The sequence below is a fragment of the Balaenoptera musculus genome, chromosome 3 (assembly GCF_009873245.2).
Source record: "Balaenoptera musculus isolate JJ_BM4_2016_0621 chromosome 3, mBalMus1.pri.v3, whole genome shotgun sequence".
Classification (NCBI taxonomy): Eukaryota; Metazoa; Chordata; class Mammalia; order Artiodactyla; family Balaenopteridae; genus Balaenoptera; species Balaenoptera musculus.
In genome coordinates this window covers 152,339,823-152,366,921 of record NC_045787.1, presented here as the reverse complement: position 1 = coordinate 152,366,921, position 27,099 = coordinate 152,339,823, and the positions used below count along the sequence as shown (strand labels likewise).

At 49.5% G+C, this 27,099-nt stretch overlaps 1 protein-coding gene across 5 annotated transcripts in view; it reads right to left on the bottom strand.

Moving 5' to 3' along the window:
* The window catches only part of TBC1D9B (TBC1 domain family member 9B), a 44,251-nt gene extending 20,336 nt beyond the window's left edge, over nt 1–23,915 (bottom strand). For 4 of the 5 annotated variants that reach the window (XM_036847054.1, XM_036847055.1, XM_036847058.1 and 1 more), the window contains exons 1-7: nt 23,732–23,915; nt 20,620–20,730; nt 16,247–16,365; nt 11,474–11,702; nt 10,172–10,430; nt 8,453–8,660; nt 5,722–5,934 (exon numbers count right to left, since the gene is read on the bottom strand). In XM_036847054.1, coding sequence (XP_036702949.1) covers nt 5,722–5,934; nt 8,453–8,660; nt 10,172–10,430; nt 11,474–11,702; nt 16,247–16,365; nt 20,620–20,730; nt 23,732–23,849 — 1,257 coding nt within the window. In that variant the 5' untranslated portion in view covers nt 23,850–23,915. Of the gene's footprint in view, nt 1–5,721; nt 5,935–8,452; nt 8,661–10,171; nt 10,431–11,473; nt 11,703–16,246; nt 16,366–20,619; nt 20,731–21,989; nt 22,208–23,731 lie in introns of all 5 variants that reach the window. The other variant, XM_036847057.1, reaches the window with a different exon arrangement.
* Between the last annotated feature and the right edge of the window lie 3,184 nt (nt 23,916–27,099).

Genomic DNA, 27,099 nt, shown 5'->3' with positions numbered 1-27,099 from the left:
TGGGGGTCTGTCTTCTGCTGCAGTCTCTCTATGGAGGCCCCCTCCAGGACTTCCTGATCTGCCTCCTCTAGTGTCAGAAGCTTCTCTCTCTTTACTCCTCAGTATTCCTGCCCTGCTCAGTTTCAGCTTTTTTCCTCAGGGAGGGCTCTTTCCTTTTGGAAGGGAGTTTTCGTTGGGTGTTTCAGATTTGTCCTAGCATTCTCTGATCTTCCCTCAGCTCATTAGTGGATTCCCATGTTTTGTGTTGTTGGTTAACTCATCTGTGAGCTGGAGCCTGAGAAATATGCCCGCAGTTTCACCGGTGGTTTCTCTTGGTCACTTGCTGAGGTTTCTGTTCAGTGGGTAGTCTCTTTTGAGGAGTGTGTGTGGGGGAGTATTTTTGGTGATTTCTGGATTCCTTGGCTCTTGGGACTGTCAGAACCCTCTTTCTCTTCCCTCCACTACCACAGCACAGCTGCTGATTCTCTATCTGTAGAATTATGCTGCAGTTGGTGGTTTGGCCTCACCTACTTGTAGTCTGGGGTTTGTAAGATACCCTTTTCACCTGGCTTTGTTAAAGCTGTTGTCTGTGGGCTTTTATTTTTACTCTTAAAGTTGCTTTGTGCATTTTAATGGAAAATTTGGTAAGGTTTAAAAAGCTACCCCAATAACCAACAGCTTATCCCAGTTGAAGGCCACTCCACCAGGCTTTTCTTCCTGTTCTTCCACTGAACAACTCTTGAAAAGGCCACCGTGACCTCTACTTGCCATCTCCAGTAGTCAATTCTTAGTTCTTATGATACCTGACCTCAAATCCAAACTGAACTCTTGACTGCTCCTTCCAAAACTGCTCTTCCTCATGTCATTAAATGGTGATTCTATTCTCTAAGCTGCTCAGGCCAAAGACTATAGGGTCATCCTTTTGTAAACCCTTCTCTTTCTCCCATATCCTCCATCTAATTGGTCAGTTCTCTCAGATCTACCTTCGAATTATATCCTGTACGCTAACACTGAACAATCCGAAAAGGAAATTATGAAAATGATTTTATTTACAATAGCATCGAAAAGAATAAAATACTTAGGGATAAACTTAGCCAAGTAGGTGAAAGACCGGATGCTGTATGCTGGAAACTAGAAAACGCTGATGAAAGGAATTAAAGATGCAAACAAATGGAAAGACATTTTGTGTTCATGGATTGGAAAACTTCGTATTGTTAAGATGTCAATATTACCCAAAGTGATCTACAGATTCAGGGCAATCGCTATTAAAATCCCAATGACATTTTTGCAGAAATAAAAAAAATCTATCCTAAAATTCATATGGAATTTCAAGGGACTCCAAATAGCCAAAACAAGCTTGGAAAAAGAACAAAGTTGGAGGTCTCAAATTTCCTGATTTAAAAATGTACTATAAAGCTACAGTAGTTAAAACAGTATAGTACTGGCGTAAGGATACAGACCAACGGAATAGAATTGAGAGCCCAGAAATGAATCTTGCAATACATATGTTCAACTGATTTTTGACAAGGGTGCCAAGACCATTCAATGGGGAACAGATAGTTTTTTTTACAACAAATGGTATTGGAAAACTGGATATCCACATGCAAAATGATAAGGTTGGACACCTATCTCATACCATTTACAAAATTAACTCAAAATGGATCAAAGACCTAAACGTAAGAGCTAAAACTACAAAATTCTTAGAATGAAACATAGAAGAAAAGCGTATGGCAACTATTTCTTTGATATGACATCAAAAGCACAGTAAAAGAAAAATAAATTGGACTACATAAAAATTTAAAACTTATGTGCATCAAAGGACACAATCATCCTCAATCAGAATGAGAAGGCAATCCATGGAATGGGAGAAAATATTTACAAATCATGTATCTGATAAGAGGTTAATATCCAGAAGTTCTACAACGTGACAACAAAAACAAACAACCCGATTAAAAGAAATAGGCAAAGAACTTGAATAGACATTTCTCCAAAGAAGATATACAAATGGCCGATAAGATGTGAAAAGATGCCCAATGTCACTAATCATTGGGGAAATGCGAATCAAAACCACAATGAGATACCACTTCATATCCATTAGAATGGTTATTGTAAAAAATAACAGAAAATAACAAGTGTTGGAATGGATGGGGAAAAACTGGAACCCTTATGCACTGCTGGTAGGAATGTACAATGGTCTAGCCACTGCGGAAGATGTTATGGCAATTCCTCAAAATATTAAACACTGATTTACCATATGACACAGCAATTCCACTTCTGGGTACATACCCCAAATAACTGAAAGTAGGGTCTGAAGAGATATTTGAACACCCATGTTCATAGCAGCATTATTCACAACAGCCAAAAGGTGACAGTAACTGAAACGTCCGTCAAAAGATGAATGGATAAACAAAATGTGGCGTATACACACACACACACACACACACACACACACACACACACACACACACACACACGTATGTATTCAGCCTTAAAAAGGAAGGAAGTTCTGACACATTCCATAATGAAGATGAACCTTGAGGACATTATGCTAAGTGAAATAAGCCTATCACAAAAGGACAAATACTGTATGACTCCCCTTATATGAGGTACCTGGAGTAGTCAAATTCATAGAGACAGAAAGCAGAATGGTGATTGCTGGGGCCTGGGGGTGGGGGCTTGAGGGTGGGAAATGAGGAGTTAGTACTTAATGAGTACAGAGTTTCGGTTTCCAAGATGAAAAAAGCTTTGGAGATGGATGGTGGTAATGGCTGCATAACAGTGTGGATATACTTGATACTACTGAACTGTATACTTACAAATGGTTAAGATTGTAAATTTATGTTATATGTATTTTACCACACACACACACAAACACACAAATATATATATGTATCCTGAATTTGACCACTTCTCACCAACTCCACTGCTACCACCCTCGACCAAGGCTCTATCATCTTGTGTCCTGATAAGTGTCACAGCCTTCCAACTCATCTCTGCTTCTATTCTCGTCACTCTCTAGTCCAGCTCTGTTCTAGAGAAATATAATGAGAGCCACACAGGTAATTTAAAATTTTCTAGTAGCCACATTAAAAAACATAAAAGAAATTATGAGGTTAACTTTAATAATATATTTTATTTCATATAGTCAAAAATATTATCATTTCAACATGGAATCAATATAAAAAAAATCAAGATATTTTACATTCTCTTTTTCACACTGAACCTTCCACCTCTGGTGTGTAGTTTATGCTTACAGCACATTTCAGTGTGGTTGCCTTTCAAGTGCTCAAGTCATGTGTGGCTACTGTACTGGACAGCTGCACCTCTATTCCATTCTCAATATGACAGCCATAGCAATTCTATTAAAACATAAACAGATCGTGTCCCTCCTCTGGTCAAACCCTCCACTGGCTCCCATCTCACTCAGAGTCAAAGCTAAGTACTCCCAAGGGCCTACGGGCGCTACATGACCTGGCTTCCCACTCCCTCTCTAATCTCACTACCTGTGTCCTCTCTCCACTCATCTCAGCAGCCTGTGCCAAGCTCAATCCTGCCTCCAGGCCTTAGCACCTGCCATTCCCTCTGCCTCGAATACCCTTTCCCCAGATACCTTAGGGCTGTTCCCTTACTTCTTTCAAGTACCACTTGATCAGAGCTCCCCGCTTCCCCTAGCAATCCTGATCCTTTCACCCTGTTTTATTTTTATCCTTGGCCCTTATTGCCACCTGACATATTGTATGTTTATTTGCTTACGGACGGTCTCTCTCACTAGGATATAAGCTCTAAGAGGGCATGAATTTTGTCTAATCTGCTCTATTCCTAGTGCCTGGAAGAGTACCTGGCACCTATCGGGAATGCGACAAAATGTGTTGGGTGAATGAAGGGCAGGTGCTTGGAAGGGGCCAGTGGGCCAAGCTTACACTGGCTGGTCGGGCCCTGCCATTTGTGGCACTGGGCCTTGAGAAGGCAGCTCAACATTCCTGCTCACATCCCTTTTCACCCAATTCAACCTCACTGTTTCTTGAAATCCCAGATCAAGCCCAACCTCCTCTAAGAAACCTTTCCTGATGTCTCCACTGCACACTGATTCTGCCCACTCCCTTCCCTTCCATTCCTTATCTATTTAATAGTTGACTGAGCATCGATTACAGGGGTGAAAAATTTAAAGGCTTTCATGGGCCAGACCAGGTGGGGGTTCTGGGGAGCTGAAGCGTACGTGCCACCACTCAGCTCCAATGCCACTCAGTGGGAACGTGGGCCCTGTAATGTCAGGGCCCCTGATTTTTCCAGAGCAGCCAGATATGTGGATTTTTATATGGACTCTTCTAATCATGAAGTGTTTTCACAAATCCAGATTGATAATAGCACACACGTCTTGTCCAAGATACCAAGAAGCAAGGAAGTGATCAAACATGGCCAGGGTAATGTCAAAAGGACTCAGATGTCACCTGAATAAGCTTCCTCTGGTCACAGATGGAATGAGGATAATAACTGTCATGGACTGGAACACATCAAGTTGCTTAAATCTGTAAGTTCATAATTACACTAAAAAGTAAACATAAAAAACTGAATTGGTCATATTTTGAGGCTATTTGAAAACCAATTCATCATTTTAACAACTGGTGAATAAAAAAAAATAAAAGATTTATTCTGCCTTTTCTATATGAACTGTGCCTCACGGTAACCAAATAGTTGTTGAGGGTAAATTTCTCAATATGGAAATATTCCAGCTAATGAACAGAAGGAATGATAGAATTAGAGTGCCCCCATCTGCAATCCTAATGAGTTACCTAATGAATTATCTAGGCAATGCTTATCAATGACTGGTAACAGCACATAACCAGGTATTGCATACCTGTTGGTGGAAGTACACAGCACCTCAATCCTGCCTACAAGTGGACCTGCCCCCCACTCCCCAACACAAACAATTGAATCCAAATCTGCGCTGGATCTCATTACTCAACCACCAACTTACAAGAAACAGGGCACAAAAGAACCCGTTAAGTGTTTCCAAGAGATGCAATCAGCAAACACCAGACTGAGAGAAACTCTATAGCACAAATGACCCAATTCCTTCAACAAAATACTGCAAGAAAAGAAAAGAAAAGAAAAGAGAGAGAGAGAGACAGGGAGAGAGAGAGGGAGGAGTGGAAACCTATAGATAAAAAGGGATTATACCAACCCACTGTAACATGTATATGACCTATGTTTACCTCAATTCAAATGATTAAACTGTAAAAAGAACATGTGCATCTGGGGAAATGTAAATACAAGTTTTTGATGTTAAAGAATTATTGCTAATATTGTTGGTATAGTAAAAAGATTGCAGTAAAAGGTAACCCTGTAAGAAAGACTGATGGGAGAAATCAATCTCCCAACAGGTAAATGAACACAAGCTGGACAGGCGTAAACAGAGTGGCTCTCAGTGCAGCAGAAGTTCATAAGGGACAGAGATGAGGGTGGCTGGTCCAGGCAGAGAAGGCTTCTTATGTGGAATGGGACTTGAGGCAGGCAGGGGTGACGTTCAGGAGGACTGGGGCACGTCTCGGGGTACAGAGAGGGTTGTGACCCTAGGCATCGCGTGTGTGGCCAGGACACCTGAGACTGGGGCTGGGTTAGGTTTTCCACCCTGCACCAAGCGAGGACCCTCCCCACCCAAGGCCCAAGGCAGGCACCACAGGGCTGCCTGGGCTCTTCTCCTGGCCCTGACTCCCACCCCACTGCTCTGAAGGGCCCTCTCACCTCTGGGGCTGAGTCCACAATGCTGGCTTTCCTCCCCGCTCTGCTGTTGCCTGGTGGCTTGGATGGCATTTTCTGGAGGAAGTCAGAGATCCTCTGAACCAAGAAATCGCGGTCTTTCAGGTTGGCAAACAGGAAGGTCATTTTGCTCTTGGTGCTAATGGACAGAGGGCTGGGCAGGACACTGGAGCTATCAGCTTTTTCGACAATGGTCACCTGAGAAGACAAAAACACCATTTGGAGGTCAGTATCTTGGGATGTAAAGCCAGATGGTTTTGTGAAGCTGAGAGCATAGTGGGCTTAGGTCGTCTTCTCTCAGGCATGGGGCAGGGAGTGGACGAGGGGCTCTCCAGGCCTGGCCGATTCACATTCTGACTCTGCCGCTTGCTGCTGTGTGAGTTACGGGCATGTCTGAACCTCGTTTTTTCGGCTGTTGATGGGTGTGAGCATATCAGCCTTGCAGGACCGTCATCAGGGTGGTGACACAGAAGGTAAAGCCTGAGCCCAGCTGCTGGCCCTGATCAGCTTCCCCAAGATGGACAGTCATGTCCCTGCCCTACAGCACAGTGAGCAGCCCTGCCTGCAAGCCCTCCTGAGCACTCATTCCCTCGGCACTTCCTGATGTGCGTCCTGGGCCCAGTTCTGACTGCGAGGTGTGTGAACAGAGCAGTACAAGTGTGCAGGGCACAGGATGGGCTTTTAGGGGGCACCTCTGCAGGGCCCGCAGCCTGGGGTGGGTACAAACAATGGACATGCAGGCTAATGAACACGGTCACCAGGGCTGGTGGGGGCCACAGGGCAAGCTGGGAGGCCGCCGGGCTGCTTCCTGTTGAAGGCACCTCTAGGGAGGTAGTCACTGAGCTGAGACCTCGTGCAGCCAGACGAAGAGCTAGGGGAGAGGCCAGCAGCCACCCCGAGGAGGGGGCCAGACTGGCCTGATGGAGAAAGAAAGACCGGAGAAGCTGGGGCAGGGTGAGAAGGGGTGGGCAGAGAGACAGAGAGAGAGAGAGTGTGTGTGTGTGTGTGTGTGTATTTCGGTGTGTAAGTGTGTGTGCCTGCACGTCTGTATGTGGGCCAAGGTCTGACTAGGGGTGGGTGGACTGAAGGTCTTACAGGTCACAGCAGGCAATTGGAGATTCTTCTAATCACAGAAGACACCGGAGGATTCTACCCAGGGTGAGCAGATGTTTAAATTATGTTGGCTGCTGTGGAAGGATGGGATCTAAAGGATAGGTCCTCCAGCCTTAGGTGCAGACAAGGTACTGCTGAGGTGACCCAAGCAGACAGCTTGTCTTAGATGGTGGCTGTAGAGAGGAAGGGACATGCTCCGGAGAGCAAGCTGACAGGACATGCCACGGTCAGGACGTGGGAATGAGGCCAGGTCAGAATCAAGGATGGCTCCCGCTTTCCACCTCAGCAAATGGATGGAAGGGGTGTCACTTCCAGAGGCGAGGATGAGATTTGGGAGCACAAATTCAAGAGCCCAGTGGACACATGAGTGTGGCTGGCATGAGTGAGGAGCCCCTGTGAAGCCCCCTGGTTAGGATACTGAGGTCAGTGTTGGGCAGGGGCCTCCATCAGGACCAGCTGCAGAGCCCCATCCCAAGAGCTTCCTGGCTCAGCCAGAGCTCTCTGCCATCAGGAATGTCAGGACCCATCAGGAGAAATGGAGCTGGGCCTAAGATGACCCTGTAGCCAGCCCCCAGGTCTCAGGGTCAGGTCAGTACAGCACCCACGACAAATCCACAGACCTAGTGCCAAAAGAGAGTGTGGGGTCAGGGGCCACCTCTGAGCCCCTCAGCCTGGAGCTGTGGCTCCTTTAAGTCCTTTGTCTCTGACTTCCCTTGGGGAAACTGAGGCAGCACACTACCTCACACCTATTCGCAACTATACCTGCAACTTCAGGGCTTTGCACAAAGGTCAGGGAGGTCCCACTGCTTTACATTTTAAATAGAATCAAAATACTGTGTTTTAGCTTATAGCTTAAGAACCTCACTTAAACCTCAATTAAACAGCCAGTATGCCCTGTTGGGCCATGAGGAAAAGGAGGCCTTGGAGGGGTGGGGGGCTCTCCCTCACTGTCTACACCTTCACAACAGCACAGAACAAATGGCCTTGTTTCTACCAGAGTCACTGTGGAAGCCCAAGAAACTGGAGAAAAAATAACTCTGACGGGTGAGAGCTGACCCCACCCTTGACAGGTGATAGTTGACCCCACTCCTGAAAGGTAAGAGCTGATTTCCGATGACTCTCCTAGAGCCCGAGCCACAGCCAAGGCAGGTGTCAGGAGAGGAACAGTGAGGTGGCCTCTGAGAGTAACATGGGGCTGGGGTGGGATCAGAGTCCTCCGCGCCCAGCCAAAGCAGGGCTTTGCCAAAGTCTAACTGCAAGGCCCAAGGAGGCAGGACTAGGGGACACTCACCTGCAGGAGGCCACTGGGCTCTGACCAGGGAGGTCTGGGTCCTTGTTGAGGTTTCCTTATGTCCCACTGTGAGCTCTGCTGGCAGGCCAAGGCCCACCGCATCTCCCCACCAGGTGAGGTTGATCCCTGAGGGGGCATCCAGTGCACCCCACTCCCGCCAGGGCCTGGTACACGACAGGTGCTCGGGGAGCACATGAACCACCATGTGCCCTCTGCACTCACATCACTAAATCCTGAGGGGCTTCCTGGGCTGGGGACCTGGCCACGTGCCCTGGTAAGAGAGGGCAGCGCTGGCGAGGACCCAGGGCTCACCTCCCGCAGGGGTATGATGAGGTGGCAAGCATCCTCTTCCTTGCTGGCAAAGCAGATGTAGTTGCTGGAGATAAACATCTGGCCAGGGATGTGCAGCTTGTTGAATGGGGTCCACAGGGTGCAGCCTGTGTGGCCGTCCAGGCGCTCGTCCCCGGGCAGCCGGAACGTGGCACGGTAGCACTCGTTCTTGGCTCGAGCGTCCAGGTCTCTGGTGAAACCGAGGTGGGGGAGATAGAAAAGCGGACAAGAGTTGGGGCTAGCACACTCACAAGGCGGCCTCATGCCCTCGGTTTCCACATTGGATTCAGGCTCGTGGGGGTCCTCCTGTGAGCAAGTTGTGCCCTCACACAGAGGGGATCTCAGAGTTCAATAACACATGCACAGTGAATGGTCAAGTAGTAAAATGTGGACATCCGTATGACCAGCAGAGGAGTGGTCAACAAACAGCACGCTCGGTACTGAGGGTGGGTAGTGCCCAGAGGGTGCCTGCACCCGCCCCGCCGTTTCTCACTAGGAAGACCAGCCCCACCTAGAAACTCAGACATGGCCTCCCGACAGGCAGGTGTGGAGTCAAGACTAAAACACAGGGTGCTGGGATTTCCCCAGCGGTCCAGTGGTTAAGACTCCGTGCTTCCACTGCAGGGGGCATGGGTTCGATCCCTGGTAGGGGAACTAAGATTCCACATGCCGCGTGGTGCAGCCAAAAGAAAAAAACACAGGGTGCTGTTGCTCAACGGAAATGCACACTCGCCAGTCCGATGGCTGTGTGAGGCAGGGGCCCAGTAGCCAGTTCCTCGCCCCTGCGGTGGCCCTGTCCTCGTAAACATCTCTCTCTTCCCAGCCCCATGGGGGCCGCTAGCAGCCTGAGCTCGGCCTGGCAGGCACACCTCGATGGACAATGCCAGAGACTATCAAGTCCGGCCCTGCTCATTTTCTTTCTGGAAGGTTCTGAAAGCCACCGTGTCACTCGCATCAGGAAAGTAACATCCTTGGACAGCATTCTGGTCCTGAAGATGCACCCAAGAGTCTGGGCCTAGGCCACAGTCTCTGCGCACACAGGTGTGAATCTGGCTGTGGGACCCAGGAGCTCAGGGAATCTCTGAGCTCCTGGCTGGCTTACAGGTTTCCCCTGAAGCTGCAATGGAAGAGTGAGAACGGAGTGCTCCGGAGGGGCCAGCCCCAGTGAATCATTCCTCTGTCTACCAATTCCCACAGACAGGGTGGCAGAGACCTCAGACCTGTGCAGGGCTGTCTCCTGGGGCCTGGGGTCAGGGCCCAGGGGTCCTGAGAAGAGCTGTCAATCATGGCGGGATGGAGGTGGTGTACCCTGAGCTGGGATTCTGAAGCTTTCCCGAAGAGGCCTCTGGGGATGCCCTGGCTGACGTGGTGGGGTGCCTGTCCTGGGCTCCACTGCTCACTTCGGGCTAAGGCACTGGGGCCTGGGGCAAGCTGCTCTACCTCCCTGTGCCTCAGCTTCCTGTCTGAGACCAAGGAGCCTGCGAGAGCCTCCCCACCCCAGGGCTTCGAGAAGTAACGCATGAAGAACTCCCTCCACGTCAGTGTCAGCGGTAGGTTTTTCAGGATGACGCCTCCGTGAATCTCCTGGTGCCTTCCCCACTATCGAAAACCACCCCTTTACCTGGCCCCCTTTCCACGCAGGGAGGCTGTGAAGGGTGAGGAGGGCAGGTCCCTGCTGGGGGTGGGGGAGGCGCAACGCACCGCTTCAGAGCCGAGATGTTCCTGTGCGGCCGGGGGGGCCTGGGCAGTGCTTTGTCTTCCAGGAAGCCCTCGCTGTCCAGTAGCTGCCGCATGGCCAGGTTGGCCAGCTGCTCCATGAGCTTGAAGGTCTCGCTGATGTTGAGGAACATGGAGAAGAAGAGCTCCTGGTCCCGGGTGTCCACACGGATGCTCTCAGGGAAGAGCAGCGTGGCGTTCTTCTCCAGCCGTGTGACGTCCACCCACTGCACCACCAGGCTCACTGGACACCAGAGGGGACAGACACACCATCAGGTCAAACCAGCTGGAGGGCTGGGCAGGCAGGCTCCTGACTCCTGCCTGGGCCTAGAACCCACCTGGGGGAGTGGGCAGCATTTATTGCCCGCCCGTTCCCCACCCCCCAGCCCCCGTGCCTGAGCCTAGCTATGCTGGGACACCAGCTCCACGAGGAGGGACTGGGCTGTCCTGGGCCAACCCAGTGCCCAGCCCCGAGAATCTCCTGGGTTTGCCCACCAAACGGCTAAAGGATGAGATGAATGAACAGACAGGTGAGCTAGCTGAGACCCTGGACTTGAGAAGCCCCACCTAGTGGGAGTGCACTGATGTGGGAACAAGTCACGACATGGTGTGACCAGCACAGAGAGGACACTGGCCCCTGCCTGACGAGGAGATGCAAAGGTGGGAGAAAGGCAGCGGAGGTCGTGACAGGTGTGTGTGCATGGCTGGGAGCCGGCCTTGCTGGGCCCAGGAAAGGCCACACTGAGAGCAGCTAAAGCCCTGGGGGCTCTTTCTGGGGGTGACATGGCAGCAGAGTGCACTGGCTGGGAGTCTGCCTTTTGTCCTGAGGCCAGGGCTTCCTGTGGGGAGGGACCTGCAGCAGGTGGCTGCAGGGGCACACGTCCAAGGCACCATGTAACCTGGAGGCGCTCAGGGACGATCGGTGCCCTGGTACTCTACTTGAAAGAGGGGAGGCCCTGTGCAGAAAGTCACTATGTGAAGAACTGTGCTGGTTGATGTATACATGACAGGAGCCCCCAAGAGCCCGGTGATGCCTGGTTCAAGTCTGGAGTTCTGGTCGTGGGCCACTAGGTTCTGGGGAGACCCTCTGGTGGGTGTGTGGGGACAGAATATCCGGGGGCCGAGGAGGGATAGCCCTCAGGAACTCCGACAGTCTGGGGAGGCGGTACACTTTCTAGAGGCGAGGGCGAGGGCGAGGGCAGAGGAGGATGCCCTGAGGATGACGGGGCCAGCTGGGGGACTGGGGCTAGGGGGGACACAGGGGGCGCTCCTGCTGCCTGCACTCACCCTCCTTGCCCAGCAGGAAGGAGTAGAAGCACAGGTGGTTGACGGTCAGGTAGAGCCAGCCCTGCCGCGGCACGCGGCCCTTCCAGTAGCTGCAGGAATAGTAGTTGACCAGCTTCTCTCCCTCGGGCATCCCAAACTGCTTCCGCATTTTCAGCTCGGCCTCCTTGAACTTCCCAGGGTCCTCATCTCCCTGGGGCTGCAGGTTCTTGTTCTCTTCTGCGATGATGCCCTGTAGGAGGACAAGGGGACTGGTTCCCGCAGGGAACTCAAGTGGTGGGACCCAGGACTCTTGGACGCTGGCCCAAGGGCCACAAGCAGGTAGGCCTGTCGTCTGCTCTGGCCAGACAGATGCTGGGCAAGTTCCCCTAACTCTCTGAGCTATTATCTCTACTGGATCAGAGAAGGGAACTTTTAAATTTACATTTTAGTTATTTTAATGTAAATATCTGAAAAATATAATACATAAACATGGTAAAAAAATGCAAGTAGTAGAAAAGTGTGTTCAATAAGAAGGGAGTCTCCATCTCCTCTGCTGTTGTAGCCACTTTGTTTCCTCCCAGACAGGCTGGCACTGATGCACCTTTAAGCAAATACATGCAATCTGCTCTTTCCCCTCTTTCTTTGCCCAAATGGGATCTTGCTGTGGCACTGTTCTGTGACGTGCATTTCTTGTGACAATGTCTTGGGGGATGTTCTGTACTTGATACTCCCCCCCCCACACACACACCAGGGGGCTCCTGCCTCTTGCCCCCGCTCAAGGCCCACAGACCAGCTGCAGGACCCACCCAGCTCAGGACCTATCCAGCTCAGGGTCCAGAGACCAGCCACAGGTCCCACCCAGCTCAGGGCATATCTATGCTGTATCCCGCCAGCATCTTCACTGGGCTCAGCGTGCCCAGAGACATCACCCTGGGCCACAAAGCCAACCCCAAACCTCCTGGGGTAAAACAGGTTCTTAGCGCGTTTGGCTCAAAATGTACATGCAGATCTTCCAGGGGGATGATGACTTGATAAGCTAAAGTAATTCAAGGCAAGTGTTGCGGCCCAGACTGCTGCTTCTGCTGAGCCTCCTGGCAGCCTCGAATTCCTGTATCCATGAGCAGGGAGAACAGCCAGGAGTTGGGGTGAGGACCCAAAGGTAAGGTGTACCTCCATCTCAGTATAGCCAGTACCACTGTAGCTGCAACAACTCCAACCTCTTCTCTCTCTCAAGCTGCCTCTGGTGCCTCCCCAGAACACTACTGCAGGAACTAGCTCTATGTCTGGGAAAGAGGCTCTGGCAAAACACCCTTCTCGTTACTAAGGCCCTGCCCTTGTCTTCTGCTGCCCTCAAATGCACCTACTGGGAGGTTGGGGAAGGGGTCCCACCAGTGGAAAGGTGGGCCCCAGACAGCCTGTGGGCCGTCACGGCACCCTGTCCCTCAGGCCACCTTCCTGGGTCTCAGCTGGCAGCCCCCTCTCCCCACTCCTTCAGCTGCACCTGGGAGACCCTCAAGCAGGGAGCAGAGGGGCTGACACTCTGCTTTGCATTTTCCTCTGCATTGTCCGCTGGCCTCTACTCAGGAGTAATGGTCCTCACCAATGGGAATGAACGGCCTGGCTCACGGGACTGGGATTTTGTTTGTTGGCTGATACAACTGGACTGTAAAAATCACTGGGCAGATTTTAAATTACTGATTCAATTTCTTTAATAATTTTAGGCATATTCAAGTTTCCTATTTCTTTGTGAGCCTCAGTTTAAGTTCTATTATATGGTAGACCAAATAATAGCCCCCCCAAAGATGTTTACATCCCAATCCCCAGAAGGGTTGAGAGAGACTGACTGGTTGACTGAAGAGGTCATGCTGCTGGCATTCAAGAGAAAGGTTAAGTGCCAAGAATCACAGAATACGAAGCTCCTGAAAGCTGGAAAAGGCAAGGAACAGATTCTCCCCTTAGAGCCTCCACGAGTCAGCCCTGCCAATTCCTTGATTTTAGCCTGTGAGATTCATTTCAGACTTCTGACCTCCAGAACTGTAAGAAGAGGAACTTGTGTTGTTTTAAGCCACTAAGTTTATGGTAACTTGTTACAATAGCAACTGGAAACTAAAACATATTATTTTAAGAGTGTCCATCTTGTCTCACTTCTTACAATTTATGGGCTTAAAGCTGTTTATGGCATTCTCTTTCTCTCTTTTTTTTTAAGATTTTTTTGATGTGGACCACTTTTAAAGTCTTTATTGAATTTGTTACAATATTGCTTCTGTTTTATGTTTTGGTTTTGTGGCCACGAGGCATGTGGGATCTTAGCTCCTGGACCAGGGATCAAACCCACACCCCCTGCATTGGAAGGTGAAGTCTTAACCACTGGACCACCAGGGAAGTCCCCTTACTCTCTTTTTTCTTATTTTTTCTTATTTAAAAAATGTATTTTCTTTATTTAAAAAATGTATTTATTTTACTTAGTTTTGGCTGCATTGGGTCTTTGTTGCTGCACGTGGGCTTTCTCTAGTTGTGGTGAGCGGGGGCTACTCTTTTTGTTGCGGTGCACGGGCTTCTCATTGCGGTGGCTTCTCTTGTTGCAGAGCACAGGCTCTAGGCGCACGGGCTTCAGTATTGTGGCACGCGGGCTCAGTAGTTGTGGCTCACGTGCTCTAGAGCACAGGCTCAGTAGTTGTGGCTTAGCTGCTCCGCAGCATGTGGGATCATTCTGGACCAGGGCTTGAACCCGTGTCCCCTGCACTGGCAGGCGGATTCTTAACCACTGCGCCACCAGGGAAGCCCCTAACCTTGATTTTTAAATAGATGCTCTCATATTTCATTCCCAACATCACTTATTTGAGGTTTCTTTTGTCCTGGATCACTTTTGCCACAGGTTTGTTTATATTTTACATCTGTTTTTGGACAGATGTTTTTTACAGCTGTTGCTTTTCTGTATCATTCCTTTATTTTCTAAGGAATTAACTTCTTCCCTTTGTTACAGGCATACCCTGAAGATACTGCAGGTTTGGTTCTGAACCATAGCAATAAAGCAAATATCGCATTAAAGCAAGTCACAAATTTTTTGGTTTCCCAGTGCATATAGAAGTTACGTCTACACTATACTGTAGTATATTAAATACGCAATAGCATTATGTCTAAAAAAATAAGGTACCTATCTTAATTAAAAGATACTTTATTGCTAAAAAACTGCTAACTATAATCTGAGCCTTCAGCGAATAGTAATTTTTTTGTGATAACTATATTTCCTTCTTTCTAATTTCCTGGTTTCTCTGGCGTTCTAACTTACTGAATTGGACACCTGGCTCATTAATTTCCACCCTTTCTTCTTTTCCTCACATTATAAAACATAAAATGTAAGGCTTTAAATTTCCTTCTGTGTGCTGCTTTTGCTACATCTCACAAATTCTGATAAACAGTAGTATTTCCATAATTGTCCAGTTCTCAGTTTTTTTTTTTTTTTTTTTGTGGCCTCGCATCTTACAGGATCTTAGTTCCCTGACCAGGGATTGAACCTGGGCCCCGGCAGTGAAAGTGCCAAGTCCTAACCACTGGATGGCCTGGGGATTCCCTCAATATTTTCTAATTTCCATTTTTTCCTTTGACTCATCTAGAACTTTATTCTGTTTTGTTGGTTAGTTTGTTTGGGCCTGGCGTAACGGAAACATTCCATAATGTTGCTGTTATTATTATTATTGCCCAGCTGGCTCATTAGGAGAGTGAAGACTTGCCTCTGTTCTCTTTGTCTATTTTCCTGGAACTAGAAAGGCAACACAGGTCCCACCCTGAACCCCAAGGTACACAGAGAACTGCTGAGGAACTCTTGGTGTCATCTGCCCAGGTCTAGGAGGTTCTGGCATAATGAAGTCACAAGGGCTTGCCCAACGTAAGTTTGCATCATGAAACTTTGACCTGGTAACTGCCCTCTGAGGAATCTAACCCAAGGCAATAATCCAACAGAAAGAAAAAGACACACACACACACACACACACACACACACACACACACACACTCAGATAAATGCTCATTATGTAATTATTCCCTAAAGAGGAAACAATCTAAACATCACTGTGCTAAGTTTTCACACATTGCTACAATCTTCATAATTATTTTGCTAGCTGTAAAATATTCCACTAAGAATACCACATATGACTGACCAAGTCCCCTGAATATAAAGTGCTCAGCCCAGTACTGTAAAGAAAATACTCAATAACTGCTATGTTAGCAAGTATGAGCGCTCTCAATTTGCAGAGGAAAGAACAGCTGCTTCCCCTCTTACCTTGGGACTGGGAGGCATTGTTTCCAGCCTTTTTGCTAACAGTGTTGCAGAGATCATCCTGATACATACATCATTCTGGACATATGAATACACTGCAGGGTAAATTCCAAGGAATGGAATTGCTGGGTCAAAGTGTCTGTGCATTCTGAAGTAACGTTAGTTTTATAAAAGAAATATACTTTAAATTATCCTGTCATTTCCAACTTCTTCCTCTGTTGGCCAAGAACTGGCTATCAGAGTTGTGTATCTGCATATTTGCTGAGGCCCTTTGCAGGGAATGGAAACTCTCAGCTAAGCTTAAACTCCGGTGGTTGGCCAGTAGATGGGGCCTGCATACGATGAGTTCAACTGCCCCTTTCAACACTAAAAGAAGAAGATCAGACCCTTCGTTTCCATCTCTGTTTAATGGGGGAAAGAACTACATGGTGTTGTCTGAAAGTTATAGAAGATGACAAAGGTGAACGCTGGTAGCCCAGAAAAGGGACTGAGAACCAGTAGTGGAAAGTGAATCTTACGTGTATCTTGCCCTTGACGAAGGTGGTGATATCTTCCTCATTGTCAAAGATGGACAGTGTCTGGAGTAAGTTATTTTCCAGCCATTCCCAGTGTTTTGTGATCTCTTTGCGGGAAGAACCTAGGGAGGTTTGGTGGCATAAAGAAAAGGAAAATCATAAAATCACCAGGCCTTAAACATAGACTCAAGAGAGATTAAAATGGGTGACCTAATTTGCTATACCAAAGTGACTACAATCTTTGCGCTGCTTACTCTTTCCTTCTTTATGTATATGACAGAAGTCATAAATGGTCCTGATAAAAACACAAAATAAAAAAATTCAGATAGAATTACAGAGTCATGAGGAAAATAAAGCCTCAATTTCCCTCTAATGCCCAGAGTTAAGAGTGACTGCTAGCTTCCTCTGTGTCCTACCAGAAATAGTCTATACATTTGCAGGTTTGCTTACTTACTTTTCTTCGAGATAAAAGGACTTAATGTGGTCTTCCACGTACAGGTGATTAGCCAGGCACAGTCAGACTTGGTATAGGTGACTGTGGCTCTCCTGAGAATTTAGGCATCCACAGATGGCAGCTGGAGCTTCCTGCAGGACTCCAGGCCCCTGGCTGGCTGGTCTCCTGCTGGGCCAGAGGTGCCCATCCCTCTCTCTGAAGCCAGATGCCCCACCCAGGTCTTTGCCTCCTCCTCCTCATCCCAGTTCACAACCCGACCTGGATCCCGTCTCTTCCAGGAACCCCTGTCTGACCCTTTCAGTGTCTGGCTGGCCCCCAGTGTCTGCCCCACCTGGGAGGGGGTCCCTGTCCTCCTCAGGGAGGGGTCCTTGTGGGCACTGTAGGCCCAGTGGAAACAGGAGAACTCAGAGAGGCAGCCCATTGCCACTCCCAAAGAGTGAGGCAGCTGTTTTCTCTGCCTCCATCAGGGAATTGGGAAAAGGGGCCCCAGGAGGAGAATTGAAGGGATGAGGGAAGTCCCCGCCGGGCCTGGCTTCCGCTGCCCCTCTGGCACCCCACTTTTTGGGGTTTTTCATGTGTCTGGCATGGGGTTTTTGCACTTAAGAACTCTTCTCTGAATGAATTAACACAAGAACAGGAAAAGGAGTGAAGGCTCTGCTTCCTTTTCAGCATCCTGGGGTGGGACAGTCTGTGGACTGCAAGCACCCAGAAGGCCCAGCTGCTTCTGTGACCACGGAAGGCCCACACACTCGGCACGGAGGGAGCGTCAGCGAAGACATGAGTCCGGCATGACTGTGGACCACAGACATTTTTTGCTGGGCGCCCGATCCCTGGTCACCCCATCCTTCACTGCCTGGCTACAACTTTTCCAACAGCTGAAGACTCAGCTCTGATCCCACCCTGGCCAGGCTGAGCTGGTCCCTGTCATCTCCTCTGGCCCAGGCATCTGCTCATTGCTCTGTCACATGTCACAGTCCAGCCTGACTTGGTTAGGGTCGATTTGTTTGTTTCTTTACATTTACCCAAGAGGCTCACCACCCTAACAAGCAATTCCACAGAAAGACCCTCTCCCATGGGTCTGTGGGAGGATGCCCATGTGAAAATGATTAAACCCAGAATCATACAACCAACAGTGATAATCATAACAATAGATAACTATAAATAGAAATTACCTCTGGAAGTCCCTAAATCATCCATAAATTATTTTTGTTTTCATTTTTCTTTGTGTATCTATTATGGCCTCCTTTCCCTAGTGCACAGAGGCCAAGGTCTAGTTGCTAGGTGAAGGGAGTTCTTTCTTTCTTGCTCTTTTTGCCAAGAACCCACATTTGAATTTGCAAGTTGGATTTGCATGTGATGCAACCCTCTTACACACATGTTCCTGGCAGCCTAAAACAGAGGAATTTTGTCCACAATGCCTGTGTGGATCTGTCTGCACTTTAATTATAAATATTTACATATATTCACTTAAAAGAATTATTAGTTAAAAGCAACTCAATCTTCATTTAGCACTAAGTAAACACTGAAACTATGTCATCTCTATGCTAGGTACTGGGAATAAAAAATATAATAGCTAATTAAATTATTAAGTGCTACTTCTGTTTTCCAGAACTTTTTATGGATTATCTTATTTGATTCTTAGAGCACCCTGGAGACAGGTACAGTTATTTTCATTTTATAGGATGAAGCTGAGGCACAGAGAGGCTGAGTATGTTGCCCAAGGTCACCGAGCTGGGAAGTGACCACACCATAACGCTGATCCACGCTGCCCAGCTGCAGAACATGCCCACACCCTCAGGGAATTGCTGGCCTAGTGGGAAAGCCAGTGAGCCTTCAGTGCAAAAGTGCCGGTGGAGACATGGCAAGTCTAGAGGAGGGAGAAGGGTAGGTACATGAGTCTGGGGAATCTGGGAAGGTTTTCCATAGGATGTGCCATCTGCGTAGGTACTCAACAGAGCAGGAGGAGGTAAAGTGGACATGGGGCGACGCTGTAGGTACACCAGCCAGGACAGGTACGGTTGAGAACTACAGGCCCTGCAAGTGTCTTGTCTGGCCGAAGGCCAGGTGTGAGCTGGTGGGGGGAGGAAGACAGAAATGAAGGCAGGCAGACCCTGAAAAGTCCTTTAATGGCAGTCTAAGGAGTGGAGATTCAGTGGCAGGTGTCAGTAAGTGTCTGCTTTTGGAGAGCTGAAGAGAGGTGGTGGGTAAAAACAGAGAGGCATGAGCAGATGAGCACAGGGGCCTGACCAGGGCAGGGGCTCCACAGTGCAGCTGGGTCCCTCCCCAGCAGCAGGCCCTGATGCCACCAATGGGGTTCCCATAAGGCCCCCCAGAGTAGCCACACTCCTCTCTCCCCACAGAGAGGCTGCTCTCACTGCCACTGCCCCTCTCCACCTGCTTCCTGAGAAGGAACACCTTGAGACAAAGATGAACATCTCAAGGGCCCATTTTAGAGTGAAGCGTCTCATATTAGCCCAGGCACACACCAACTGCCCTGGGCCCTACCACACAGGAAGCCTCTCTCCTGCGAGTGCCCCACTCTGGGCACCCTGGTGCCTTCACCCCTTAACCTCTCCCCCAGCCCCCCAAGCTGGAGTCCAGCTGTGAACACTCCCAACACCTCTTCTCAGGTCTCCAAGGAAAACCATTATCCTGGGGGACAGTGACACTGTGGCTTCTAGCACAGAGAGATTTTCAGCACAGTGGACACGAACAGGTGCTCTGGGTCTGATCTGTGGTTCTGTGTGACTTTGGGCAGGTTACTTAACCCCTCTGGGCCACAGTTTCCTCATCTTCAAAATGGGGAAAATCAAAGTTCCACCTTCTGGAGTTGTTGGGAGGTTCACATGTCTGGCATGCAGGAAGTGCTGTCTGAGTGCCAGCTATGACTGCTGTTTTATCCCAGGGACCTCAGCCAGGCTGGTCCAGCTGAAAGGGGACTTCCTCCTGGACTCTTGGGAGGGTGGGTGTGTCCTCCGAGGAGGACAGCTACCGGCGATTCTCGTTATTCACAGTGGTTATGTTCTACAAAGTCTCCTGGAACACTGAATTTGCCAGTACTGCTCCCAGGGGAGCTACAGGGCTAAGTTCGTGCGAGCCTCTGGTCACAACATTTTCACCAACCGATCAATACACTACTTTGCCTTATATGTCTTTCTGCTTAAAGACACCTCATTTAATATATATTTTTAATATCCTAGCATTGAACTCACAGCCAGAAGCACTGTAACTCATGCCTGAAGGAAGCTCATCTAACTCGTATTTCTCCATAAGGCACATCACAGCTTCCCGCGCTTAAAAACACCACACAGCACTTCAGCACTATACCTGGGGCCATTTTTAACAGCAAAGTCACCAACAGATAACACAAAATGTGAAAAGCATGGTGCTTAGACTTCTAAAAGGAGACGTGTTTATGGTTTGAGAGCTGAAACGAGAAGGCAGAAGGATGCCTTGTTCCACCTCAGCTGGGAACCTGTGTGTCTGGTGACTCAAATTTTTCATTGCTCTGCAGACACACATTTCCACAGATGTCCACAAATGACCCCAAAAGTACCACAAGTATTGATTTTGGGGTTTACAGATCACTTTTAGTGAGCAGGTGAATTAAAAAATATGTAGTCCATGGATAATGATCGGCTGTATCCACCTTGAGAAAAGGTTAGCAGGAGAACATGGACACTGCCCAAGGCCAAGCCCTCAGAGAGGCACGCAGGGCTTCGTGGGGCCCGTGTGCGCTTGCCCGGCATCTGTGCACAGCTGAGCTGCCTTCCTAAGCTGGATGTTGGCCTGGGCTGTGCTGTCTGAACAAGGGGCAGCGCCAGGTTCTCAGTGGGCCATGTCCAATGCAGGAATGCAGGCTGCGTCCCCTCCTCTCTGGGGCAGGCCCTGCCCAGCACCCCTCGTGATTCAGGGCACCTACCGCACGCCACTGTCCAGTAGACCTGCGAGTCCTGGGTCTGGTGCAGGATGCGGTAAGGGGCCACCCGGGCGCTCGAGTCCAGCACCACATCCAGGGTGCCCACGAGAAGACCTGGCAACAGGGCAGAGAGAGGGGAGGGTGAGGGAGGGCTGCGCTGAGAGCTGGGCCTGGCTGGAGGCAGCCATGAGGGTAGCACTGCCCCCAAAGCCCCAGCCCAGAGGGTGAAACAACTTACATTACCCTGGTCCACTAAATTACTTCTTTTTCCTCAAAGGCCTTCAGCCAGTGTCTGATCCCTATCAAAAAATCCCCTCCCACTTCTTCCTGGAAGCTTCTGCTTGTCCTCCTGACTCAGAAACACTTGCAGGCAGGGGCAGATTCATGTTTTACGGGGCCCAAAGCTTAGATGATCTGGGAGGCCCTCTTCAAGAAAAATACAAAATCAGGTTTGAAAACAAGTATTTCTTCAGAATGAGAAAGTACAACAATGACAATTAAAAACAAAACAACAATACTACAAATATCACAAAATCCAGAAAAATAATATGTTTCATTAACTGCCAGACACATCTCTTAAGACATGTTTGTCTGACATGTGCGGCCTTTTTGGCTGTGTACTCTGATGCCTTTTTCATAAGACAATGATTTTGTAACATCATTTTCCACATCAACGACAGGAAGATAATGTAGCCTCAAAAGTCATGAATAAAAAGAACATGGAAATTTTTAGAATTGTCCAATTTAGGAAAACACCGATCCCGTTTTGTTTTTTTTTTCCATCTCTGAACTGAAGCATTTTAGGGCATTTCAAGTTTTCCTTCTCATCACAATGTCATCGACATTTGGCAATGTCACTATTTCCCCAATAAATTAGAGGAAATGTCTACCTTTTACCACTATTCGATTCATTCTTCTTCATTAATTGAATTACCCAGCTACATAAAAGCCTGTCCATTGTTCCTATTTGAAACTTATTTTTTCCTTCTCATGAAGTGCTACTTTTGGTATGATCTGAAAATATTTTGTTACCATTTTCCTGTTGATATCAGAATAATTTCTGTTGATTTTCTTGCTCGATTTTAACACTTCTGTTTCATATTCCATTTTTAATTTGATTTTTCCCCCCTCCAGTCGCTAATAAATAAAATAACCAGTTACAAAAGAAGGTACTCTTCACATACATCGAAGTCAGGAGTCTGTAATCTCTCCCTTGTTTTACTGAAATGTTCTAAAATGCCTCTCTAAATTGCAGTTGAAGTGGCATATTCAAGCCTTATCAGTGTTTGGAATAAACTGCTTTTTACTGTTTGTGTTGAGGTTTCTCTTCTGGTCTCAGAAATTTTATTTTAATTGCTATATTGTTGGCATACCCATATTGCAAGACTTGAAAACTTTTCAATGGGCAGGCCATCTCATCACACGCTTCAATGAAGAATCTAGGTTGGTATCTGTTCTTAAAAGACAGCTTGAATAAAACCACATCACTAACTGTTCCTCCCCCAGGGAGACAGCGGTCAGGAAGCCACGATGTCCATGATGGCACAGGGAAGGCCATGCCAGAGGCCATGCCAGGACTCACCAAACCTAGCTGGAGCAGAGAGTTCAAGGTGTGGTTACCAGGGGGGACCTGGGGAGCTCTGCCTTGGGGGACATGGAGAGATGAGTGTGGTAGAAAGGGCCTTCTCTGTACAGGAAAGCAGAGCACAGAGGGACCCACCCACCTGCTGAGATGATCTGTGGAGAAACAGAGCACAGAACAAGCACTGAAATCTGACACAATGGTATGCTGCTGCAACCAAAGATACTGGTCGCCCAAGCATTGCTTTTCTACATGGGCTTCAAGGTTGACCACTGGTCAGTCTCTCCAGAGGGGCTGCTGTCTAACCTCCACTGAACAGCCTAGTCCAGGAGGCAGGTCCAGCACTGGCTCCTGTGATTCTAGAGGCCTCTGGGAGGGAGCTCAAGGCACCGAAGGGAGCAGGTTTCTTGGGAATGGTACAGTCTCTTCCACATCTGGAGGTGTGGCCCAGGAAAGACTGACGGAAGAGCTCTCCTATGGGAAGCTTCTATCTGCATCTGGTAGGACTGCATTAGCTGCTAATGTTGAAAATTAGGACATTTCACAGAAAATTCTCTTGATAACTGGAAGACCTGTCAACATTGGGCCTGAGGTCCTAAATGGCAACAATGGGCCACCCAAGGAGCGCAGGCACTGGTCTGGCCCTAAGACTGGCCCAGGTCTGCTTGGGAGTGCCTGGGGCAGGTCCTGGAGCATGAGGGACCTGGGACAACACCCATAGAGGGAATGCCCAGTAGGCATCCCCTGGATCCCAAATGCCACACACTCCAGGAGGTGCCTGTCTGGTCTAGTCCTGTGTAGTACCCAGACGGGCAAAGAGGCACCTTGGCTGGTTCACCGGAACACATATACTGGTGATTCGGCTAAGCCTCGGTCTGCAGCTCCAACGCACCAAGAAGCAGGAAAGGTGGGTGAGGAGAAGCTGGAGGGATGGGGGCTGAGGCCAGCAGCAGCTGGGAGGAACTCTGATCTTGCTGAAAAGGCAATTCTTTGGTGAGTTGGGAATGAAGGAGGCAAAAGAAAACGAATGCTTGTGTCACTTGACCCCTCCTCAGAGGCACTTGGAGAAACTAAAGCAGAAGCAGGGGACCGGAAGATCTCGCGGACTTTCAGCTGTGAAATCCCCTTCCAGGAAGCTGCACACGCCTCCGCTAAGCGCCGGGAACCTCACGGGCAGCGAGTCCGGGCAGAGGCGGCCTTCTCTTGGCTGCCCTGGTTGACCGAAGTCTCCCCACCCGCCTCCTAACGCAAGCGCATCTGTCTTCCTCGAGTCCCTGGCCCCGTCCTCACCTCGCACCACCCCACCCCGTCCCTGCCTCCCACCCGCGGTTCGCGTTCCTACCTCCCACCCCCCAACTCAGTGCCGGCCTCGCGCCCCCAGGCCCCCGCCGCACGCGCTGACGTGCGCGTCCGCAGTGACGCGCCGAGGCTGGGCCTGTCCTGGGCCGCTCGTCCTGGGCCCCGCCGCCCGGCGCCCCCTCCTCGTCCGCCCCGCTGCGGCGCCCACAGGCCCGGCCGCCGCGCGCCTCTCACCCGTGAGGCCGCCGCCCTTGCCGTGGCCCCGGCGCCGCTGCAGCACGAAGAAGGGGTTGGCCCGCTCCGTCACCCACAGCGCGTTGGCCACCAGCACCTCCTCCGGGCCCAGCCACATCGCGGCGCCGTTCACACCGGGCCGTGGCCGGCCAGGCGGAAGCGCCGCCGCAGTCGCCGCGCGGAGCCGAGCGGACGGGGCGGGGCGAGGCGAGGCGAGCGGGCGGCGCCCCCTGGCGGCCGCCGGGACCAGCGGGCCCTTCGGGCTCGCTGGGCGCTCCGCTCTCCCCACCCGGCCCCGCCCTCCCGCCCAGTTCTCGGGCCACAGGCCGGCTTAGCCCGGCCGTGTCCGCTTCCCTTTCGCCCTTCTCGCTGCAGGCCCCTGCGCTGCAGCCTCATCTAGGAGGAGCGGCCAGGTGCCGGGGCCACGGGCCTCTGGCCGGAATGGTTGAGTCCACGGTCCACAGATAGCAGGGCTTCTGACCTTTTGTAAAAACCCATCCAGGGTTTGCGGGGAAAATGTAGAGAAACAGCATTTGGAGATACAGTTTTGGCTGATTGTTCAGGGCAAGCCAGTGCGTGTTAACATTGGAAAGGGTGGCTGGAAAAGGGTTAGTTGATCATGGTAACTCAATTTTGGCACTTGGGCCTAAGACGAAGAGAACCTCCGGGAGCCCAGGACAGGTTGTCAGGAAGCCCTGAGGCTGGCAGGGTCCTCAGAAAGCAGTGCAATCCCTCACTTGATAGATGGGGTCACTGAGGCTGAATGGTCTTGGGGTCGGGGGCAGGGCCTGCCCTGGGGCCAGCAGGGTCTTCTGAACGGGCATGGGGCGGGCAGCAAAGGGAGGCTGGGGATGTAGATCTCCGCTCTCCCAGTGCTGGCCTGTAGGGGTCGACCGCCTCACAGTCCAAACATTGACCCTTTTGAATGAAAGAGGGAGCAGTTAATGCCGTCTGGGGCAATAGGCATGAATCCAGAATATCCAGGGCTAACTGGGATGCAGGATCTGGCCTGAGGCCGCCAGAATCCGGCAGGAGGCCAGAGGGAAGGAGGCACTTGAGAATCATCCCTGGAGGCTTAAGGTGTTTTTTTGTTTGTTTGTTTTTTATAAATTTATTTGTTGTTGGCTGGTTGGGTCTTTGTTGCTGCGTGGGCTTATCTCTCATTGCGTTGAGTGGGGGCTACTCCGCTGCAGTGCGCGGGCTTCTCATTGCGGTGGCTTCTCTTGTTGCGGAGCACGGGCTCTAGGCGAGCGGGCTTCAGTAGTTGTGGCACGTGGGCTCAGTAGTTGTGGCTCGCGGGCTCTAGAGCACAGGCTCAGTAGTTGTGGCGCACGGGCTTAGTTGCTCCACCGCATGTGGGATCTTCCTGGACCAGGGCTCGAACCCGTGTCCCCTGCATTGGCAGGCAGATTCTTAACCACTGCGCCACCAAGGAAACCCCGGTTGTCTTTTTGATTGTTGAGCTGTAAGAGTTATTTATATATTCTAGATACTAGACTGTTATTGGATATATGATATTAAGGCTACTTTCATTATTTTAAATCCAATCCCCACTCATTTACCCTACGAGGTAGATGTTTTAATATCCACATTAAAGAGATAAAACTGAAATCCAGACAGGTGAAGTGATTTGCCAATTTCATACTAATAAGTGGCAGAGGTAATATTAATGTCCAGACCTTTAAGGTTCCAACTCTATTCTACATGTATTGGACATTTGCTGTTTTTGCCCCAACATCCTTTTCTTCCTGTGCAGCATCATGATTTTGCTGTGACAACCACACCTTACAACTCTCAGCTCCTATCTTTCAGGTGAAGCTGAATGCACTCCTGGGCTGCAGAAGTAGAGCCCATGTTGGCCTTAGCTAATGGCACATTCTACCTCTGTGACCATAGTGGTTCGGTGATGTCCATGTGCTTCCAACCAAGCCAGTCAGGGTCAAGGAGATGCCATTCTGGTCCCCTGGGGAAGTAAACCAGCTCTTGTGCTGATGGGGCTACGACCTCTCTGAGCCTGAGAATGCATTTTACTTGGAGGAAGCAAGGCTAGCAAACGTGTCCTGGAGTCAGTGTTTGAGGGCCAAACCATGCTATAAGTGACGTAAGCATACCCATGGCATTTAAGCTTTTGTGAGACACTATACTTCTCTTTGGCTTAAGGCAGTTTGGGTTGGGGTTTCTGACATTTGCAACCAAGAGTCCTCACTGATACAGGTTACCACCAATAGTACTCCATGTGGCCAATGCATCTTTTTCAATAGGTTTTTATTGAAATGGTTATATTAGCAAATCCCACACATACAGGTATACACTATTGGAATATAGGTATATACCATACAATTTTACTACTTAATTATACTTACATCAACCATACATTTCAAAGGGCTAAGATCTGATTGCCAAGAAGTCAGCTCACATTCTACTTGCAGGTGCCTGTGTTCTAGACAAAGTAACCCCCCTATAGTGAACCCCCAAATTAAGCTAATGATCAATTTTGCTTCTTGGATATTTGATGTGTGTTCTTTACGGCACAGGCTATCCAATGGTGAATTAAATTTAAGTGCAGTTTCCCTTTCATCCCTCAAGGTGGACAATGTCATTAGCTACATTTAGGTATATCCCAAGCCTCCCCCACCCCAAATTACCTTTGCTACAGTTAGAAAAATAGTTTTGTAACCCACCCTCTGAGAGGTTGTGCATAGTTAGCAGGAACCCAGAGTAAGAGGAACTCTTTGAGTGACCTAAATATGAAAGCAGTAACTTTGATATGAGTATAAAAGCTACTGAAGGTAAAAAAACAATTGTGACATATGTGGCCTAGGACTTGGACCAACTCCTTCTCTTGTACAGGAACAGGATTGTTCTATTAGGTGATGGTGTTCCCCATATTCCAAATAGCATGTCCTAGCTTGGAGTCTTTTCCTGTGTCTGTAATCACACTGGTCAAGTTTCCTTAGCCAGAGCCTTGCTGCTCAGAAGTAGACCCTGCTTTGCACTCTCAGCTTAAGACACCAGATTCTGGCCCCAAGCATGGTCCGAGGGTGCCCCTCATCCAGCTGGGTCAGCAAGACAGGCCTGGGCTGCTAGGGGATGAACAGACATAGTGCCCTCTCCACTCCTCTCTAGGATGGCACGTGTCATCTCAGGCTGGGCACCCAGCAAAGGAGCTGGGACTCTGGCACTGGCCGCACCTACTGACCTGGTCCACGTGGGATGCAGTGGCAGTAAGCAGTAGGCAGTTAGCCTTTCTGCTTAGGAACAGCTTACTCACCTGGGAAAGAAATGGCCTGAGGTGTGATAGTCTACCTACCCCACATCTTTTGTATTCCACAAACATCTTGGCTCAGTACCGCCCAGTCACTAGAAAA